At 44.6% G+C, this 22,352-nt stretch overlaps 4 protein-coding genes across 4 annotated transcripts; 1 reads left to right on the top strand and 3 right to left on the bottom strand.

Annotated features, from left to right (window-relative positions):
- Positions 1 to 1,554: 1,554 nt before the first annotated feature.
- SMCO3 (single-pass membrane protein with coiled-coil domains 3) lies at positions 1,555 to 2,232 on the bottom strand (the record flags this gene model as incomplete). The annotated part of the gene is made up of 1 exon (XM_084279394.1): positions 1,555 to 2,232. The coding sequence occupies one exon, from the start codon at positions 2,230 to 2,232 to the stop codon at positions 1,555 to 1,557; it is 678 nt and encodes a 225-aa protein (XP_084135520.1).
- Positions 2,233 to 4,512: 2,280 nt separating this feature from the next.
- On the top strand, positions 4,513 to 6,167 carry LOC311189768 (uncharacterized protein C12orf60; the record flags this gene model as incomplete). The annotated part of the gene is made up of 3 exons (XM_084261492.1): positions 4,513 to 4,516; positions 5,350 to 5,904; positions 6,013 to 6,167. 3 exons carry the CDS (start codon positions 4,513 to 4,515, stop codon positions 6,165 to 6,167), a joined length of 714 nt encoding a protein of 237 aa, XP_084117618.1.
- A 1,920-nt stretch (positions 6,168 to 8,087) lies between these two features.
- ART4 (ADP-ribosyltransferase 4 (inactive) (Dombrock blood group)) lies at positions 8,088 to 11,128 on the bottom strand (the record flags this gene model as incomplete). Its single annotated transcript, XM_084279198.1, has 3 exons — positions 8,088 to 8,182; positions 9,031 to 9,757; positions 11,045 to 11,128. The coding sequence occupies 3 exons, from the start codon at positions 11,126 to 11,128 to the stop codon at positions 8,088 to 8,090; spliced, it is 906 nt and encodes a 301-aa protein (XP_084135324.1).
- Positions 11,129 to 15,193: 4,065 nt separating this feature from the next.
- LOC311189843 (osteocalcin-like) lies at positions 15,194 to 20,797 on the bottom strand (the record flags this gene model as incomplete). The annotated part of the gene is made up of 4 exons (XM_084261624.1): positions 15,194 to 15,323; positions 16,901 to 16,970; positions 18,966 to 19,001; positions 20,731 to 20,797. The coding sequence occupies 4 exons, from the start codon at positions 20,795 to 20,797 to the stop codon at positions 15,194 to 15,196; spliced, it is 303 nt and encodes a 100-aa protein (XP_084117750.1).
- Positions 20,798 to 22,352: the final 1,555 nt, after the last annotated feature.

The raw sequence follows: 22,352 nt of genomic DNA on the forward strand, positions 1-22,352 counted from the left end.
CTCGAGAGCCCGCAGCCACACCGTCACCTAGCGGGTTTGGAACGCAAAAGGAAAGAGGAGTCTGAAAAGAGGATTAAAAGTGGGGAAAGGGTAAGGGGGAAAAAATATATATGCAGAAGAAAAAAACACCAAAACCCAGAATGAAAGGGTTATGAAGCCAGTGGAGATTGTAATCTCACCCATCTTTTTATTTTCACAGGCACGATCTAGTTATTAATAATTGAATATTGCTAATATTGAATATTAATTAACAGGCATGAATTCGAGTATACTTTTAGTATGAGGAAAGCTGGTATTAAAAAAGGAACCTATACACAATCCTACTAGATCAGTCTATCATAGAGATAAAAGAAATGTATGAACTGTTACCTATTATGAAATCTTTTTTTTTCATTATTTGGTTTAAGATTGGCTTCTCAGACAGAACAACAACAAAAAACCCAACAACCAAATCAAGTGCAGGAAAGAGAGGACTATAATATTCTGCTAGATTTTTTTATTAATTCTTAAATTACTTAAAAAAAACCAACCAAAAGCAAACCACAAAGCAAACAAATCAAACCATAGCAAATCATAGCAAGAGACTGCAAATCACATTCTTGCTTCCAGCTTTGTTTTTAAAATCTGAAAAATAAAGACGTTTGGTAGCATGTTGTGAAATGCAGGCTCTGAGCACGCTCTTGGCACTCCAACGTTGGTGGGACTGGGTAAAAGCACTTGAAAATAAATTCAGTGCATTGATGGGGCTGTAATCCCCCAGACACTTGTACGTGTGTCTAATCCCATTTCAATCAACAGAGGAGCCAACTGTGTGCAGAAATATTTACCTATGGGTGGGCAGGAGCTGGGCATTGCTGAGCATAAGGGGTTATTCCCAGCCTGGAACGCTACAGCCCGTTACTCTCAGTTGTGGGACAAGGTTGTGTGCTTTGCCTGTAGGCCCATGCTTTTCTTAACCTGTTAATCTACTGGGATTAAAGTTTATTTAAAGAAGAACTCTGGCCAGCTCCTTAGGCAGGGATGGAACAGGAAATAGCAGTTAAATATGCTTCAGTTAGTGCTTGTAAGCAGTTCAGTGAGCAGGGAATTCAGCCTGTCAGATTTAGCCCTAATCTATCTTAATCGTTCAGCAACCACTGCCAGCCCAATGGACCCCGCAGATGATGGCATGGACTGGCTTGTGGAAACTGTTTTTCTTTGATACAGGAACACATTAAGAGAAAAATCACACCTCCTCACCACTATTGCTCTAGCAGTAAGTATTATTGTCACCAGTATGAATTACAGTTCTAGGCTACCCAATGCATTCCAGGAAACAGCTGAAGCTAGGAACTATTTGAAGTGTTGCCTCCCAGAAGCACCTCTAAGTCAGTTCCCTATTAATGTATTTCAAAATATATTCAGATTCCCTGGTCTGTCACATCTCTTGCTCTGCTGCCACTAACAAGAAGAGAAGCCGTGGGTCGTTCCTTTGCCATAATGAATTGAAAAGGTTTCAGCGGGTGTAGCTGCCGCAGCCGCCGTCACAGCAGCAGAGAGAACTGAACTCCAACTTCACTGAACCTGTTGCCTCACCAAAGAAGTCACTTCACGTATGGCACGCTGGTACTTTTCTGAGGCTGCTTTAAACTCAGCCAGGTGCCCCTCGTAGCTTCTCACAGCTGCCAGCAGCTGATTCCTCTCCACGGCTCCTAGGATGGCGTGGAGGATCATTTCAATGCCGAGCCCCAGGATGGTGATGCTGATTCCGCCAAGAACAGATGCCCCAATCTGCGCCAGGAGACTGACAAGCTTGCTGACAGTCAGAGTGATAACGTTGGAGCTAAGCAGTTTGATAGCTACCATCCCAGCTGTTGATGTTGCTTCTCCAAGAATAATAGAGAAAACTTTATGGGCTATTGCAATTTTCTCCAACTCAGGCTCTTTGATGTCATACAGCTTCTGGTACAGCACAGGCTCTAGCTTTTCCTTCAAGTCACTGTCGATCTTCTGGACCTGGCGCTGAATCTCACTCATGGCTTGAATGATAATGTCACAGTTTTCCTTAACAGTGCTGCTCTCCCTCATCTGAATGCGGGTAATGGTACAGCCCAGGTGCTCGTTCAGCACTTCAGCCAGTTCGTTGGTTGCCCGGAAATTTATGGACATGCATTCCAGCAATTCCTGGTGCAGATGGATCAGTTCTTGCCGTCTCTTGGGGTTATCTGGGTAAAAGAGGTCGCTCAGCGCCATTCTTCAGAAATAGGCTACTTGGAGAGAGGAAAGAAATCTCTTACTCTCTTCAACACCCATAATCTCAGCCCTTCTAAAGAGCAGTGAAATGTCCTTTGTCTCTGCCTCACTCAGCAAGTCAAATCCCAAGGCACAGCTTGTAGATACAGAAATCTTAATTCTTGTGTGGAAGCTATAGCCAAGTGATTGGGAAAGGACTTTATGAGACACTGGACATATTGAGAGCAACAAACACAACTAACAAGTATGTAACTAGAAGTTTGGTAAAATGGACACAGGTCATTCTCCACCTGAGAAACTGAAGATGGTAGAAGCTGAACTAGTTCACTAAAAACCAGAACAATCTCCTCTAATCAGCAAAATCTAAGATAAGCTGTGGAAATGAAAGGTCAGCTCTAAATGTGCTTCTGTGTCAGCCTTTCAGCCTTTTTTTTTCCTTTCAGTTAGTGGCATCTGATTTTTAAACAGCTATGATGGCTGGCAGAGTGGGCACAGTCTGTATCACCCTAAGAATGCTTTATGCCAGTGTAGATCACTGTCCTCACATTCAAGAGAAAATATTACTATACAAACAGTCTGTGGTTATACTAATAAACTCATACTTGGGAATTAATAGAGAATAGCAAAATTACCTATAACAAACCCATCCTAACCTGTATCACTACACACACATCTCCCACTGTGTTTCCTTCCCTGGTATTAGCCCCACTTCCCTCATTGTTTATTTCCCTCCCTAATGCTGTCATTAATTCCCCATTGTTCACTGGTGAACATCAAACAGCATCAGACAGCCCCGTGAGGTTCAGCAAGCCTTGTAAGCACTGTGGGGTGCACCTATGCCAGCTGGACATCTGTGATGGCAGACTGCCTTGGGGCAGCATGCACCAGCTCCCAGGGAGAGCCCTGCTTGAGAAGCCACGCTCTCTGTACCCAAGGAGTCCAGTGTGGAGCTAACACCAGCTCCTAGGGCATGACTGGGCAGATTCTTTGGTTCTCACCCCTCCCCCTGAACATTTCTGTCTAATCCTGATGGTCAGCATTCTTCTCTGGGCTGTCTCTGGTTTGCTGCCAGCAAAAGGCCATATTCAATACATTTTTCTTCATCATCTATGCATCAATATGCTGAGTCCCAAGTGAGTTACCGGTGAGTATGGAGTTACTCCTCACCACTAAGCTTCTGAAATCAACTCCGTGACGCTTCCTTTTTGACCCATCACCAAGTAAAAATGCTTCAACATGATTTTTAACTGCCTGCACCTTACTTTGCAACAGGGAGAACTAGGAATGAGTAGGATGACTAGTTTGTTTGTTGGTACTTTTGCACTCTCAGCCCTCTTATGGCAAAGCTGGGCCACTTTAATGCAGCGCTTGGCATTTTTCTAAGATAAACCTCTTCTTGCTGTTGGTGCCTACATATTGCAGTTACAGCTACAAATAGTTGTGTGTGGGACACCAGCTAGTTTTTTCTTCAGAAACGACAGCTTTGTGTCATTTTGGTCCTTTGTAGCTCTTGCATTATCTGCCAACTGTAAATCATCTGACACTGACCCAGCTGTATTTACTAAATGCTCCCTCCCCCACAGGATAACTGTAGAAACCCAGAATTATTTCACCAGTCCCCTGGCCAACTTTTAGTCTCAGTGTTGAAACACAAGCCAGCCTGAAAAGCATTTTTTCCCACAATATTTTGCACAGTACTGTACGTTTCTTTCAGCCACTTACCTTGTAGCTCTGTCAAGAGAATAAACTCTTTAACACATCTCTCTTTTTCTTCAAGCTGGAAGGACCAGAGTACATATACAGTAAAGGTTTGTGATTTTCAGGAAACATAAAAAAACATGTCAATGCAAGGTATGATTTCATATCAGTCCTGCCTCAGGGATGTTGCTGACTGACTCAGAGTGATATTAGATCCTTTCCCCTCCAGTGACATTTTGTTGAAAGGCCATTTGTTTTCCCTTATTTGTAGAAACTGAGAAGACAAAATGTTCTAAGAGAAATAGCATTTCAACAAACATTTTGTGTACTGGACAGTAGTGGAGGAGACTTTTAGCATCTATTTGCATTATTATTTCATCTTCCTATAACTGTTCTATGTCTCTTAATGCTAAAATGACATTTTAGTCTTCACATCAACACTTTCCCTAGTTTTTACATTTGCTTTCTAGAGTTAGGCAGGCCACATATTCCTGACTCTTTATCCAGCTCCAGGGAGATTTTCTAATTAAACATTTAGACTGCCTACCTGATTTTCTCTGAGTGCTCCTGCAATCAGCCGGAATGCGTATGGGACAGTGACTTTCATCCTCTTTGCCCTGTGTTACTCTGGTGGTTTCCAGCAGCATGTGATGAGTTGGGAATCCAGAGGCTGGGCTTCTGCTGGGTCCTGTTGCCTGCCTGCTTGGCATTTATTCTATTGTGCAATGTTTACCCAGATAACTTCTTTAGTAGTCAAAAAGGTAGCAAGATGGGAGCCCAAGCAAGGAGAACGTTTTGTGTGTCCACCTGTCAAGGGATGCTTGCACCACCCAGCAGCAGCATGAACTGGCAGATACGGGTCACTTCACAGGAAACTGGCAAAACATTTCATTACTCTGTCTTCAGTTACTTTGTCTCTTGAACATAGCAGATGCCTGATGGATTTGACTTTGGTGTGTCTGTTCTCCCTCCCCAGAATATGAGTTTAATCCTGTGTAGACCCACCAGTATATACAAACTGAAGGTGTACAATTCAAAGGATGATGTAAAGTAGATTGTTTGCTAGGACTCCCATCAATTTACCAATAAACACCAAAAGGCAAGAATCACTCACTTACAGCACTTCCATTCCTTTTCAGATTTCATGCTGAAGGCCTGAGTCTTACTATGCAGCCATAATAAGAGTAATAAAACGTGCAGCTGTTTGCACCATATTTTTCTGGCCTGCTTGGTAAGACCCCTGAAAAGGCTGACAAAGAGCTTTTTGTGTGCCTGCTTCTAGCTGCAATGCCTTGGGTGAGAGTGGGTCAGGTGGGTCGATAATTTGTAACGTCAGTTTCAGAAACGTAACCTTCTAGATGAAAATATATCCTGTTTTATTTCCCTGTGTTTTCTGGATTCCCTCTGTTTGCTTTGCAGAGTCAGGCACCACTCCAGGAATGTTAGCCTGCCTCAGTTTTAAGAGTGACAAAGACAGGCTGATCACAACCTGCCATAACCTGCATGACTTGGTGTACTTCTATATCTCTTCAACCAACGCAATAGCCCGACTCCTCAACGCACATCTTGGCACCAGCTTCCCCATCATGCCAGTGAAAGAAAACTTCAGCATTAAAGACAACCTGCAGCTCATGATCAGCGCTTTGAAAGAGATGCAATCCACCACGGAGACAAAGGACAAAGACGTGCAGGAGAGCATCAGCTGTGGTTTGTACACTGAGGCTGCTGCTCCCATCGCCTCCCTGCAGGACAAGGTCACTGCAGTAAAGGAGCTTTATGAGAATCAGAAGGGCTCTGTGGAAAAAATCATGGGTGTGCTCGTTGCAGTGATGCTGAAACAAGAAAATTTCCCTGAGATGGTGGAGTCTGCTGTTCATCAGTTACTGAGCTCACCTGCCTTATCCCTGCAAGTATCAGAACTTCTCTTGGATCATGCTGATATTGTGAAGATGCTGCAACAAAATGAGACACCCGGTACCCCAGAGGATGGCACCTCCTCAAGAAGAACATCACAAGGGCTCAGGCCTCACAGTCCACCCTCCCCCTTTTCATTTCTTGTTTTCCTACGGGCTATCCTTCAAGGTCAGAGATCCATAAAGGCAAGCCTGAAAATAGCAGCTGACTACTTAGAGGAGGCTTTTAGGGTGCTGAAGCCACCTTGTGAAGGTTTCCAAACCTTTGTCAAAGTGGTTGAAGCCTGTGTTTCAGCGATAACAGATAAGCAGAAGGAGACATAAATGTGCTGGTGTGTCAGAAACCCATCTTGATTCCTGTAATTCTCACACAGGAAATAGTTCAAACGTGTCTGAACACCCATAAAAGAGGTATCTGAAGCAGCTCTTTGTAGTATTTTCATTCTTTGTTGAAGTCTGGGCTTGGTATCTTTGAGCATTTAGGGGTTAAAATCAAGATCTGACAATTTATTGTGTTAAATCACTGGTAAGGCAAAAGCAAAAAGAAAGTAACATGAAATATAGACATAAACTGAGTAAAACAGTTCTTCATCAAATCTGTTTTAGCTGCCTGGGCAAACATATCTCAGCATTTCAGGGGCAGTAGCTCAGATTCACAGAACATGTTATTAGGTTTTAGATGATTAGATTATAGCCTCTGCCATTACAGACATCTAAATGATACACAAGATCCTGAGCCTCAAGCTGCTCACTTTAACCTGCTAAAGCCTGAAGACATCAAAATTTCTTGAGTGCCTGCATTTCTAAGACCAGTGTTTGTCCTGTGCCTAATTTCTGCATTCCTTGCTGCAGGATTTCCAAGGGAGTGGCAGCACCAAGCTTATATGGAGCTGCTCAGAGTGTCAGTGCTTTTGGCTGTCCTAATTTTCTATTAACCAGTTAATTGGCAGCTTGTGCAGTCTCTTATGTTCAGATCTTGTTTGGATAGATAACTTGTTGCTTACTGTTTTGGACAGGGGGTGGTGAACACAGAACTCCAGCTTCCTGCCAAGATCAGCAGTGTCTGAAAGCTGGGATCTTTCCAGAAATGTGTCAGTGAGAGTCAGTTCAATTATTTGATGACTCCAGCAAAGTTAATCTCAGCAAAGTTAAATCACCATGACTAGTCTCCTCGGATCAGGGAGATAACCTCTCTGACTGTAGGCTCAGCCCAGCACTAGTGTCAGTGGGGGTGAGGGACCAGGGGTAAAGGAGCAAGCAAGGCATGTTGGAAAGGGGAATTACAGGCTGAAAATGTTTCTCATAATTTCCACACTGTTATTCTTTTTGAGATGGGAGAACTTCATATCTGCCCTGGCTTGGTGCGTAAGGCTCCAGAAGAACTAAATGAACACATAAAAGTGAGGGGAGTCTGTAGATAAATTGGAAGTTCTGAATCCTGTTTGTGGTGTTGATTCAACCTCCAGCATTACGCATTGCAGACTAGAAATGAATGTAAATGAATTTCAGTCACATCCAACACCCAGTGGGATAGCAGTGGGTTCCACAGGGTCTCCTTCATGTCAGTGTGCAATGATCATGTGTATTCATCAGCCACTGGAGGACTGTTATGAACACAGAACCTGTTCAACTTTTTTAGAAGTGCTGTAATTGAACATGAAAGCTGAAGACAGGCCTGACAAGTCCCATTATCCTCTGCTGCCAAGCTCATGCCCCAAGGCAGCTTTTTGCTTCTGTCCCTCATGTGTGAGCTGCAGACACATCTTGAGATGACACCTATGGCATTGGTGCATGGGCTCATGCAGTGGGGACAGGCTCCTATGCAGTATCTACAGATGTTACTGTCCCCTAGGACCCTGTGCTCAAAGGAGATATCCAAGGCTACACAGTTACCCACTTGACTTTGCCACCGTGGTGCCTTTTGCATCCCACAGGGTTTCTCACTAAAAATAAAGGTGCTAAGAGATCTGTAGAGTCCAATGTCCATGTCCTGAATGCCTAAGGGAAAAGCTACCTGCAGTGAAGGGTGTCACCAACCTACTCTACATAAAGGCCATAAATAACCACCCTCCTACCTGTATGGGTCCAGAGAATGTCTGAATGTTCCAGGCTCAGATGGAGAGCTGCAGCTGAAAGCAAAGGGAGCTTCAAACCTTCTATAACAACAGGAGCTCCAGAGACCGATTTCCTGTGAACTCTTCTTGCCTGCTGTTGAAGTGTATGTGTCTTGATGCAGCCAGAGAATCAGTCGTTGTGGGGCAAACACATGAACACTCCAACTACACTAGCAAGAACAGCAGAGGCAAGGGCAGTGGAGCCACTGTTCTTGTTTCTTGAGGCTGAAAGTGAGTCAAGAGAGCAGTCATTTATACCTCTTTTGTCTGCATAAAGCTTCCTCCACTTGCTAACACTGCCTTTTCCCAAAAGAGCCATTTTTTCAAGTCTACCTACTACTAAGGCTTAGGTCCAGGCACAACTCTCACTCCTGAATGACTTTTGTGCTCAAAGGTTGCACTGACATGCTATTGTACTAAGAGACAAGAGTCTGGTATTGCTGCTGGACTCACAGAAGGACAGGGATGTAGAATGAGCCCAGTGAGGTCCTCCAGCACAGAGTTATCTCTACAGCCAGGAAACTCACGGTGTGTTCTTTGCCAAAAGATACCTTTGCTCCTTTCTGTCACAGGAGAGAGAAACCCACTAAGGGAAAAGTACTTTTCATTTATCTGAGTTTGCCAGAGTAGGAGTGGAACAAAGCCCAGAACAGTCCTGAGGCATGAAGTATAGCAGCATTGCAAGCCACCAGAATAAATATCCAAATTCAAGCTGCCTCCAAATCTCATTTTCCCTCACACTGGGAATGCTGGGGAACCAAACGCTTGTGTCCTAAGACATCCTGGCAGTGGCAGATGAGCTAAATGGAGGCTGCAAAGAACCATGAGACCTGCTGTGTATCAGGTGGGTTCATCTTTACAAACTGTGAGGTGCTCCCAGGTTTTTACAACAAACAGGTAAACACTGGGTTGTGTGGCTTTCGTAGGCAAACACAGTGGGCAAGCTAGAGGTTTGTCCTTGAGCGTGGCCCTGTGTAGGTGCAGCTGGTGAGGGCTGTGTGGGGTACCTGACACCAGAGTGTCCCTCAGAGACACACACACACACTCCCCACATGAAAGGCTAGGTACAATACCTTCTACAAGCTGGCAGCGGTACTTGCTGTAGTTCCCCACAGAATGCAGGTGCAGCCGGTTACCCTGCTGTGTCCGAAAGAAGCTTTTGACAAGGAATATCTCGTAAGGGGGGATGAGGACTTCCTTCTCAGATGTGTAGTAAGAAAACCCTTGCACAGCTGCTCCCAGGCAAGTGGTCACTGTGAATAAAGTTTCGTTCCCAAACTTCTGGGCTTCCTGCAGGAGGCGGGAGGTGGAGGTGAAACGGCCGAATCGCACCCTGCTGCCCACCATGGCCTGGATATGCAGGCCTTTCACACCCCTGTGCACACGGTAGCACTTCTGTTTCCCCATGCTCTCCTGGCTGCTGTGCCATTGCTTCATTATCTGGATGGCAGTTGTGAGGTAAAAGTGAATGTATTTGAAACTGAAGTTGTGTCTGTAGTGCTCGGGAGAGCTCCCCGCCGTGGATGTGGCCCAGTTCAGCTGAGAGTGCAGGGAGGAGTTCATGGTGTAAGCCATGAGGACTATGGCATGGCTCTCATGCATCTCCCTCAGGAGGCCTACAGGGCTCTTTAACAAAGCCTCCTGAGCCTTCTTCCAGAGACTTAAATAGTCCTTGTTAGCGGCTATTTCCTTTTGGAAATAGTCTCCTCGCTCCAGTTCTTCCATCACCTGCTCTCTGCATCCCAGATACTGATCATCAAAGGATTGCAGAGCCATATCCATCATGAGGTGGGACACAGCCTGCAACATGAAAGCAAATGAAGATTAGCATCAGAAGTATGAACTTTTTGTGTATCTCTGAGGATGAAAGCCAAGCTTCTCCCTACCCTCTTCTTGTCTCTTTTTCATTACTGACAGACCAAGCACAGCAGGTAGGGATCTTTGACAAGACCTTCCCAAGCAACTTCATGTTATTGCCCAAGCCCCACTTCAGGTAAATGCCAGCCAGGACACCAGAATTCTTATTTGATGTGGATCACTGACATTAAAAACTTCAGGACACTTGGCCCTTCACAGGACAAGGGTACAGAGCCTGCAGGACTGCCCCATTTATTTCAATATTCTGCTCATGATTAATAAGTGGTGTGGAAGAAGGAAAGAATAAGCAAAACAATGTGATAGGGGGAGACACAGCCTGTACACGTTCAGAGGTGAATTTCTTTTTCCTGTCTTGCCAGACCTCTTGGTCATGTTTTGGCTCCAGAGAATGATGCTCAGAAGGGGATCATACAGTAGCAGTGTGCCAAAACCTTTTGTTCATCCAGTTTGTCTCAGGGAGGCCAACTGTACTTGTAATGTAAATTAACGTTAAGCACACGAGTAAGGATTTACACAGCTAGGTGGTATGAGAGGAAAATAACCTCTAATATATTCTGCCTATGAAATGACACATGAATTATCTGATTCTAGCATTTCTAATTAATAAAAACCATGGGTAATAAGATCTAAGAAGCAGTGTGAGTTGTGGCATTGTTCTTTTTGTTTTTTGATTTCCTAGTAGTCTGGTCAGGTACCATAGTCAGCTGATAGTTGAATTCTACAAGCAAATATTCACTTTGCCTCAGATATTCAACATAGACACATAACCAACTTGATACCTTTCTTAGCCTGTGGAGGTATACTAGCCCATGAACCATACAGGGCTTCAGTTTATTTCTCCATAATACCTTAATTGCTTTGAGCAAAAGTTAAAAGACAGTCACAAGGAACAGAACAATATTGTCACTGTCCTATCCAACAACACACTGCTTTTGTCAGAGCCTCATCTGAGACAGTCTGGAAAATGAGATGAACAATTCCATAAGATCTACTCCCAAACACACCCTGAGGAAGTTAAAAAGAATTAAGACAGATAAGAAATGAAACAGAGCAACTGAAAGCAGAAAAGCTTAGGCTGATCCCAGAGATCATTAAAGGATGTTCCAAATGAAAGAAAAAAAGAAGAGAAGAAAAAACCCAGGAGGTTTATTTTGGTAGGATGAGCAATTTCACCATTTCAAGTAAAGAACATTGTTTACCCACTCTTACCAGCATTTGCAAGGAGATCAGCAACAGAAGGCTGGCCAGCAGCACTGGCATCCTAGAGTCCATCCAAGACACTATAAAGAACATTGAGATCAAGTAGAGGTCTGGTTTATTCCCTTTTTTCTTGAACTGGAAAATTCTGCGGTTTGCAATTTGCACTCAGATCTGGGTGACCCCTTAATTCTTCAATTGAAGATCATTCACCAGCTTCTTACAGCAATTCAGAAGTTGTTAATCAAATCAAACAAAATTTACTGGTAGAAGTCTGCCCACAATCCATAAGGAGACGTCTGATTGTGCCAACTCCAGCTGGTATAGATGTCCTTCACATGGATAATTCTCTTCGTTCCAAGGCAGCTGGTACTCTTGTTCTTGCAAAAAAGAAGAAAACTTGGGCTTGGAGAAGTCTAAGGCAGTTCTCTCCAGAGGAGTGATGTGTCAGGATGAGGTGGAACGCACTCCTGATCAAGAGCTTAAAAGGCCCTTTTGAAGAAGTGCAGAGCTGTGATAAAGCCAACACAGAAATACAGGGTAGGTCGGGATCCCATCTGGAAGCAGAGATAACGTAACTGTCCATCTCCTCCTTCGCTCCCTCTGGTTTCTAATAATGTGCTGTCAATCCTACCCTTGCATCACTGTAGATCAGCCCCTTGTTGAACTGTTTACATTAGAAATACTCAGAAATTGTGTGTAAATACAAATTCTATAGTGAGACTAATTCCTATCTGCTAGCTGCTTTCCAGTCACCCTTCAAAATAATGGCAGTGGGTTACCCACCTGTGAAGCTCTGTGGCCTCTGACACATCTTCTTTACAGAAGAAGAGCCAAGAGTCCATGTCAAGGCCTCCTTCTGACTACAGAGAAGTGAAATCCATTTTCCATTGCCTGCTACTGATTGACTGGGTGAGGGTGGCACTTGCAGTCATGGTGTGATTCCTTGGGAAAAGAGATGCTGATGCAGCTGCTTGGAGACCTAATCGGTCTTTACAACTACCTGGAGGTTGTATAGAGATGGGGCCTGACTTCTTCACCCTAGTGACAAGTGATAGGACAAAAGGAAGTGGCCTCAAGTTGTGCCAGGCAATGTTTAGATTGGATGTTTGGAAAAATTTCTTCAGGGAGAGGGTTGTTAGGCATTGGAATGGGCTGCCCAGTGGTGGAGTCTCCATTTATGGAGGTATTTAAAAGATGGGTAGATGCAGTGCTTAAGGACATGGTTTAGTGGTGGTTTTGGCAGGTAAAGTTGATGGTTGGACTTGATGATCTGAAAGGTCCCTTCCAACCAAGACAATTCTATGACTGTATTTTGTTCTATGATTCTGTGGACAGAAAGCATTTGCTGAAATATTGCTCAAATAGGGTGAGAGATGACATAAAGGTCTCACGCTGGGTTCCTTTCAAAGTGGTCTATAGTACTGCACCAGCTGATGCCACTGACAGTATCTGCAGCCACTGGTAACATAAAATGGCAATGTGAATGATGACACAAAGTGACAAATACAACCTCTCTATTTCTCCTTCTTGCAATTTCTCTCTCATCTTGGGCTGTATTTCAGAAAGCTGTTCTTCAACTGCTAAAAGTGAGCCCAGAGAAGGGGTTGTGAATTTATTCAGAGGCATCTCCTCCCCTGTTCATGTAGAGATGTTAAAAGGAGCTAAACCAGGACAGGCGCCGGTGGGAACTTTACGATCAGGATAAAAAGCCCCCACAAGGATGTTGGAGTCGTTGTCAGTTCAGCTGTACATAATCCAGCGGCAGATTATGTCCTTATTCTTCCCTTCTGACCCCTTAATGTATCTTGTAGCGTGAAGTGAATGAGGAAGAAAGCTCACTGGGCTTTGCCCTTCCAAAAGCTCCAACAGCAAGACAGCCTGCCGGTGCCGGCAGTGCCCGTAAGATGGCAGCAGAGGACTTACAACGGCTGCTAAACCTGCACCGACAAGGTGGCGATCGAGGTCCTCCATTCCAGCAGTGAAATTTGTCATCTGATTCCTACACTCGGGCCCCCGGAGGCCGCAGTGACTTCGGCCCGTGCAGAGGCCTGGTGGCGCTGAGCCCATGAGACCACCGAGGCCTTCGCCTGCAGCTTCCCAGAAAAAAAAACCCACTTACTGAAAGAGAGAGAAAAACCCCACAGAACTAGAAGAGAGATTAGAACACAGGCAGGAAGCTTGGTTTTTATTTTCAGCAAACAAATGCATGCTACAACACGCCCTCTAACTTGTTACTGGGGCGGGTGTCAGGACTTCACTCGCCTCTCAGGTACTTATCCTAGCCAAGCGTCCCCTGCTCTCAGAGAGCACTCTCTTCATTTTTACTAGCCCGTGTTCAGAGGAGAGTTTTGCTGTGAGCAGTGAAGCCCTGTCAGTTTATGTCAGCAGGAGAATCTGTCCCAGGTGTTTGACCAAGACAAGCAGAGGTACTTACTGTCTTCTCCTTCACCAAGGTCAGCTTATCAGGTGCAAGTCATAGCAGCTCACCAAACAAGAGACGCTCACACTCACGTCAGCAGCCATCTCTGTTGGACTTAGCTCGTGTCCTTACTCAGGGCAAAGTCTTTCAGAGAAATGCTGAACTCAGGAGATGATGACTAAAGAGAAACCTAGCCCTCCTCTGCCTCACTGACACCGGGTTCTGGGATCGTGACCTGAAGTTCAATGTAGTCACTTCTGATTCACATGGGAATGTGAATCCTGTGCCCCAGCATGGGAGGGGAGAAGGAAGCCTCATGCACCTGGATCCTCCTCTCCAGGGTTCATTGGAGCAGGCTTTAGCTTCTAGGTGTCCTTAACCACAGATAAACACTGAGAGGAACAGAGCGAGACAGCACACCAACCTGCTTTATGTAAGCATTTTTTATTGCAATCAGGAGCTGGGAATGGCTGCACCAGTTTACATGTACCCAGAGAGACTAAGTCTTTCTCAGTCTCATGAGGGTCAGCAGTCCCTGTCCTTGGGAATGGCATCTGCTATCTACCTCTCAGGGAGGAAAAGCTGACAGAGCACAACAAAGGGAGGCTGTTCAGAAAGTTGATAAGGTGAAAAATTCATCCCAGAGGACAGAATGACATAGTGAAGAGAGAAAAGGATACGTATACAAATGCACACACACTTTTAATATATATGTATATACATCAGGGAGATACAATTTGCCTTGAATAAACCAAATGTTGATCCAACTTCAAACCATCCTTGAAATAATTTTAGTTTTGTTTATTTCATAAAGTTTATTCTGGTGGATTATTTTGTCCTTTGGTTTTTGGGGTTTTTTGGGGGGAGGTTGGTTTTGTTGGGGGGTTTTGGGTTGGGTTTTGGGGGGGTTTGGGGTTTTTTTTTTGCTTCAAGCATAAATGCTAAAGCATCAGAGAGGATCAGGTTATATTTTTCTTGTTTTGCTTAGGTATATTCAGATTCATCAGAAACTGATTGTAATGAACACTATAAGAGATTCCCAAGTTACTTTTTTACAGACTGTCATTGAATGCAGTATACAAATGGAAGAGCTCATCTGGAAAGACTCCTTAAACATACCTTTTGGGATTTATCTGTTGTCTCTATACAGGCAAATTTTATGACAGAATAATCAGAAGAGTGGCTGTGTAATAGTATTTTCGCGTTTCTGTCTTTACAAGATGATCATACACTGGACCATATTTATGGTGATTATACTACCTGAACTTTCCCAGTCCTTGTACCAGGAGGCAGCCATTCTGCCTTCTTCCCAGTGAGCAGGATGAGATCCATCACATTTCCATACATTGTGACATTCTCCTTCTATAATCCTTCTGCATTTTGTAGAAGAGGACAACAGGTCTTGTTACGTTTCTAAGGAATACATTGATTTTCTTGAGATGAATCACATTTTTTTCACCTAGTGCATCATGTGTAATGAGGTAAGACTTGAGTCTTCTCAATCATTTCTGGTGAAGCTCAAAATACTACAAGAGATGGCTGAAGAGAAACGTTTTTTGATGAAAAGAAGAAAGCTAATGGAAGCTCAACAAGTGGGATAGTTATTGCATTGGCGTACCAGCTGGCTAGGGAGACAACAGAAGTCATCCCCAGTCTAGATGTTTTTCTTCTCTCTTTCCCAGCCACAACCTTCTTTCTCTCAGAGTGGTGCCAAGGAAAGCGAACGGAGCGACTGTCCCTTAGTAGGCCCTAAAGTAACGGTAGTAGGCCATGGGGAAGCCTATTTGGTCAGCGAGATAGTCACAGGGAGGGTAGCTTTCACAAATCTCATGCATCTGCTCCATCTGATATCTGTAATTCTCAGAGTACCTGGAGTAGACAAAGAGAGAAATGCCTTTCTGCAAATTCAGCCAGTGCAGTTGGAGAGGGTTCACACCCCTGACACGAAGATGAGAAAAAGGATTCACCATGCTGCCCTGACAGGGGACTTTGTATGGTAAATTAAACATCTACTTGCATGGGGATAGATTACTGGATTGATGCTGAGGGAGAAAAATGGAACAGAAGTCAACTTAAAGCAATTGCTCTTGAGATTTTACCATCAAAGGAGATCAAAGAAGCAGTTAGCTTCAGATGGTTCTTTTGGTCCCCAACTATCTAAGAATCTTTTTTCCTATTGTTATTTACTCATTTAATTATTGCTCGCTTACTTTTATTTGCTCTCAGTGTCTGCTCACTTTCCCACTAGCCCTTATTTTCCTTTAGATTAAGGAGTTTCCTTTAATCATCCTAATTTCTACTGTTGATAGCAACACTATCCCCTCACCCACCACCACCCCAGCTAAGAAAACCCAAATCTTTTAGTCTCAGCTAAACATTCTGGATGCTCTTCTCAACTCCTGTTCCAAATTTAGTTAATCTTTCTTGATGACTGTACACAATCCTACAGGAAAAGTCACACTGATATCTCGTTAACTGTTCCTTTCTTTCTGTACTGGATATACCCTGCAGCACCCTTGAATTCTGTTTGCTGCACCTATATTTCCAGACTAACCTTACCTCATGATTAAATAACACCTTGAGCTGTCTGCCTACCTAAGCACTTCCTGATTAACACTTACAGCAGAAGTTACCCTTATGATGCCCCACCTGTAAGGGAGCAGTCAGTGCAGTCACTACTACTGAATTTCAGCTTGTTTTTGAAACACTGTAGGTTTCAACATCAGACAATTCCTCTGCTATAATACTCCGATCCTCTCTTACAGAGATGGCCCCCTCCCCAATCTTCAACTATCTAAAAACTCAATATTATCCTTCCAGTCCAAGGATAGATGAAATAAAAAATCCTTTTCACATAGGCCTGCATGAGACAGTGGCTTAACAACCTCTGTCAGGAAATAGGTGAAGAACATTCCTGGATGCTCTCAGTTTTCTCCAAATGTTTACAACTAGGATTTCTCCAAACCTCTGTGCCTATGATTTCTGCATACAAATAGATGTAGGATCTACAGCTTCAGAAGGAACAGCCTTTCTAAACCAGCCTCATCCTTGCAGCAGAGCTGAGCTTTCTTTGGAGGGAGCCAAAGGCAACGACCAAGGCTCTGTGATGCTCAATATCCTGGAAACTGGCTCTGATGACCCTGCAGGTTAGAGCAGCTTCTAACTTGCATCTTGCTGTCCCCATGGCTAGCCCAGGCAGCCAGTACTGTCTTCCTCCCTGGGAAAAATATCAGGGTCCAGCTATAAGCTCTCAAAAGGATATTTATAAAGATAGAACCATTTATCTATCAATAAATATTTATCTGCTACAGCCATTTTGCTTCAGCACATGAAGACAATAAGATAGATGTACAACAAATTAATGCCTTGTTGTGTCCTGTTGCCTTCCTACTCCCTCTTCAGAGAGGTCTCAAGTCCAGCTCCTCACCTGACTCCTCAGTTCTCACCTTTCATACGGGGTGAATCTCTTCTGCCTCTTCACAAAGGCATTGGCAACTTCTTTTTTGATCTTGATGCCTACCAAGAGAGGACACAGAAGGTTAGACGTGTGCATCCGTGGCCTATGAAAACCAGAGACCAGTCTAACCTCTGAAAATGGACAGCCTGCTCTCTTCACAAGCACATGACTAGCATGAACCATCCTAATGGCCCATTCATCTCATCCTAATGGCCCATTCATCTCTCCCCACCCCACTGTCCACTTAAAGCCCAACAGTTGGGCTCTCTCTTCACTCCAACCTGCACATCCACATGGAGCAAGGGCCCTTTCTGTCATAAATTCCATATTCTTATCACACAGAGTAATCTGAGTCCACAGCAAAGGTGCAGTAGACAAAGTCATGACAGAATAAAATATTAATAATGAGAAAATTAAGGGATTGGCGCCCTCTCTCCATAGCTTGCTTAACTTCAGTCTTGGCTTTTCTATAATTTTGACTTAAGACTGTGAGACACCAGACACCAGGCCTTAAAAATGCCTCTAGTGAGCCAAAAGCAACTGATGGCATGAGGAAATACCAATGCTCACATGTGCAGAGTTCCACGAAAGGTGAAGGGCATAAAATAACAACTGTAAACATCACCAAGGGAGAAATGCAACCAGGAGGTATGCAGAGCCTGGTGTTCAGGACTTGGAGAACATGAGAGGTCGTTCTGCCACAACAGCATCGGTCCCTGGTCTCCACTAACACCCCATGTCATCACAGTCACGTATATGGGATTTGTGGCTGTTCAAACCCTGGGGTGCTGTGGAGCACTCCACAAACAGCAGGTAGAGCCCCAGTCAGGGCTCAGCACAGTGCAGCCTCTCTCCACAGGACAGACCTGCACCCACAGACCTGTGCATGGATGCTGGCACACCAGCAACACAGGCGGCTGCACCCCGACATGTGTTTCAGCAAGGAAACTGGCAAACTGTCACTGCCTCTGGGGAAAAAGCTGTTCCTAAGGCATTTGCCTGTGGTGAGATGGTGGGGTTTGTGCCCCAAACACACCTCATCACCGTGGGGTGTTTGTGTTTCTCTTTGGCAGGCAAGAGGTGCCCCCTCTCTAGCAAGCAGGGATTTAGTCTGGATCAAAAGACTGGCTACACAGAAATTACTGGTTAATGAGCTGTCAGAAATCACCACCTTTCCCTGAACACTCTTCTCATTTTTTCTCTTTCCCATTCGGTGTTTCTGTTGGCTCTCTGGAGTAATACCAGCTTCCCTGCTCCTCAGCAGCAATGTTATCCTTCAAGGTGTGAGAAAGGAGAGACAGGAACAACAAAAGGGATTTTCCACACAGATATCTGCCAGGATCAGCTCGCTGCAAAAGCTTTTGACAAAGACAGATGTGCAAATCCCCACATCCCAGGTGACCTGACAACAGGGACTGCAGTCCTCAGGAGCACCAGAGGAAGCTGCTTGCTTTTAGGCTTCCCAGGTTGTGGGATTTGTCGGGGATGTCACAGTCTGTTGCAATGTGGCACCAAAGCTTTCTGTTCCGTAATCCTGCACGTGATGCTGACAGCTCCACAGATCCAAAGGACCAGTGCCTGGAGGGCCTGGGGCAAGTTCTGCTCTCTTAACAGCCTGGGGATGCACCAGTCACTTTGGATAGGTCTGTGAAGCCAGCTCAGAGAAGTTCTGAGGCACACATCACCTTGCATCACAGAGGCTAAATGCAACCAGTCACTAAACATCTGCGGGACTCATGTCATGCCTGGGGCTGTTCAAGGGTTGAAAAGATGCAGGCTATGGCACTAGCACACCTGGAGCAATTCCAGGCTGCAGGTGCAGGGAGGCTGACCTCCCTGGTGTCTCCTGCCCCCACGACTGTAAAACGCAGACCCTCAGTTTGCCACCAGCACTCCTGCACCCCAGGGTCTGAACCACTGAGGGAGAAAAAAGGGAGCTGCTAGAGGGGCTCAGGGTGGCTCTTCACCACTTCTTGTTCACAGCCAAGCAAAGGGAAGAAGGAAATTAGATGCAGGAGACTGGAGCTGCATGCTGGTCACACGGATATACTCACTGGCCACGCTGGGATATTCCAGGGGGTCTTTAGGATCTGGAAGACAGACAAACAGATGGGAGTTTGCTTGTGAGTCCTTACCCTCTGCTCCGCTCTAACTGAATATCTCTACCAGCTGGGTGGATCCAGCATCACCCCCCCCACCCCCTTTCCCAGAAAGTCTTTTCCTCCCAAAAAAAGGGTTTTCTTAGCACCAACTTCTTCACCACAGCAAAATTCACCCACTGTGCCTGGATTAGTTTAATTTCAACTTCCTCTAGGAAAGATTAAATGACACATTAACCATAAAACCATTGTGGAACCTGGGGGAAGACCTTCCTCCTTCTCTCTCTCCCCAACCCTTGCTAAGAACAGGGACAGCAAGAGTTAGAGGATCGTTTGAGCAAACCCCCAACTTTGGACAGAACCTGAAGGTAGCTGAGCATCTTTATCTTTGGAGAGAGAGGCTTCCTAAACTCTAAGGCAAGATCACAAACTGTGAATAGGAAAGGGAAATAGGGCCAAAAATTAGGAACGACTCTGCCCTCACACTTTGCAGCTCAGGGTTGAGGTGCCTGTCTCACCAGTCCTCCCACAAGGAACCTACACACTGTATTTGTGTGCTCAGTCCTGGTCTTAATCCTTAATGCTCCCTGCAAATGCCCAAGGAAAGTGCTCTAGGAGGAACATTAGGTCTCCTAATGTTGGCTCTCCCACACTGCCTCGTCTCACAGGTTTTTTGCTTTCACAATTTTGCCGCATTTTTCTTCAACAATGTCAGCTCCACAGAAGTCACCAGATGTTTGGCTTAAATGTATATGTGGGCAGAAAGAGTATTCTAGAGACTGTGGTCAAACAAAAACTTGGTGTGAATAAGGTGGAACATGGCTCTCTTTTTAAGAACTGTATGCGTCCCTTGGATCTAAAAAATAAATACATAAATTAGAGGTTACTCCAAGGTCATTAAGCAACCTGGAATAACAATAATGATTTAAATTAATTTTTTTAAAAAGCAGATATATATTCAAGAGTAAAAGCATGAGACTGACAGATCAAACAAAATATATTGGGCAGTACTAAATCACGATATATCTGATGCCAGGGACTGAATGAAATTTAACTCGGAATGGGATAGTAAAAGTCAGGGCCCTCTCCTGCTCAGCTTCACTTTTCCTGTGGTAAAGGAAGAAAAACACTTGCTTCTCTGATATTTCCCCCCTCCCCCTTTCCTCTCCATCAGCCTCAGAGTTGTTACTACATTACTGTCTCTTGATCATAAAGTCACCATGGCCAAATCACCTTCAAATGTGATGTGCTCTTATTTCCGTGGGACAGCAAACCCCCTGCTTTCTTGACCACCGATTGAAGTTTTTTCACTCCAAAAAGTTGTCCACATTCCACACTTCTTAGCAGGTGTGGGCTTGACTCAGTGCCTATCGCTGTGATCCTACAGCATTCTAGAGCTGGAAGGTACAAAATCGCTCTCACTGTGGCGGACACAACCCTGCCTGCAGCTCAACCCTCTTGCTCGAAAGTCAACATCCACCTTACTTTTGCCAGTTCACCCAAATGCTAAATGCAAGAGATGATGTTGTCTATCCTCAAGCCCTCTCCCATCCGTCACTCCGTCTCTCAGCGAGAGGCCTGGAACCATGCAAGGACTGTCAGCACACACACACTGCCTCCCCCTGAAGCCACGAGTCTCTCCCAGACCGTGGGAGGCCGGTGGCAAGCTGCAGGGTTGAGCAGTGCTCCGGTGAGCCTTCCTGGGAAGACTTCCCCTTACCTTTCTCACAAGAGCAGAGCACTGCCAGGGCCAGAGTCATGATCAGCAGTGCCAGCAGACTCCTCATGTCTTCTTTGGCTGCACTAGTGTCCTTAACCTCAGAGCTTTCCTGGAGGTTACTGAAGTTCTCCGGCACTTGCTTTCGGGCAGCAGTTTATATTCTGTAATCGCCTGGACAGAAGAGGGCTCTGGCTTGTGTTTCTGTGTCTGAGCTCCAAAACAAATCCTGTCCTTTGGGCCAGGAGATATCAGGTCCTGGCTGACTTTTGGACATTTGTCTGAGGATTTGTGGCATTTCCAGAAGATTTTATCTGAGGTTTTGATTTGGACTGTTGAAGAAAAACAGCTGGGCTGGAAAAAAAAAATAATAAAATATCGGTTTTGTTATTAACTTGGAAGTCATTCAGCTTCTTGCCAGAAATCCAGGGGAGAGACCAGCACACCCTGATGTAGACCAGTTCTTTTTGTGTGACGGGGCTCTCATGTGGAAAATTAAATAAGACTGAACTCAATGGTAACCTTTTTTCCTTACCCCACCCTGACCCATTCCCTGAAAGGTAAAGAAACCCACGAAACAGTTTGCATCATGCAAACACCAGTAGCTTTTTAATTCAGACAGTTTCAGCAAACTACTTCAGAGAGCTGAGATTTTTATGCTGTTGGGATCTTTGGAGGTTACTTTGGAGGAAGGTCTTTCTTTTTTCTTCTGGAAATCTTCCTAGTATGAAGGCTAATGGCTTTGTTTCTCTTGTCTAAAAATCAAATAAACCTTGAAACTCCAAGAGTGTTTTGTTCTTCAGGACATGAGTGGCTGCAGTTGCCTGGTATGTCAAGAGCCCTGCGTGGGCTCTTCTACAGCCTCTCCATCAGTAACACCACTTCCCAAACCCACCAGCCAAGTTTCCAAAGCCATATCCCAAACAAAGCATATGGATCACATCTTCCTCCACCTGAGGATCAAACAAAGCATATGGATCATATCTTCCTCCAGTCCTCCTCAGCTCCACATGCAGGAGCGATGTCCAAAGGTTACAGAACTAAACCTTAAAAGGCTCCCAAAGGCAGTCAGAGCCATTAGGGATTGTGCCAGTCCCTAGAAACACTGCCTTTTAACTTAGAGAAACTTCAGGATTAAAAAAAAAATTAAAAAGAAGAATAAAATATTTAACTTTTCCACAGTTCAGGAAAGATTGAATATATTTATGCTAATGACTTCCAGCAAAAGTATCTTAAGGAGCAACACTTTAAAAATAAATACGTATCTAAAAATAATTTGTATTCTAGGAAAGTCATGATTCCAAAAGAAAACTTGAAATAATATAAACATACAGTTCTAGTAACCCAAGCAGCTTTACTTCTCTTCCTAACTTTTTCCCAAGCTTTCTAACCAGTATGTAGTTTCTTAAGTGTGCTTTGTTGTTGCTTACACTAATGAAATCCCACAGAAATCTCCGGTATTATCCAGTATTTATACTGGTAAACTGGAGGTTGGAATTGCCAGATAATTCTGGACACAGATCCAGACAGCACTAGTCCTCTTCCTGCCTTCTTGGTAGTGTCACAGTGTCAAGTCAAACCCAAACACTACAGATGTGTTGACTTTAGGGTATGAAAGTTTTGCT

This window comes from Gallinula chloropus (assembly GCF_964237585.1).
Source record: "Gallinula chloropus genome assembly, chromosome: 1".
In the NCBI taxonomy this organism is placed as follows: domain Eukaryota; kingdom Metazoa; phylum Chordata; class Aves; order Gruiformes; family Rallidae; genus Gallinula; species Gallinula chloropus.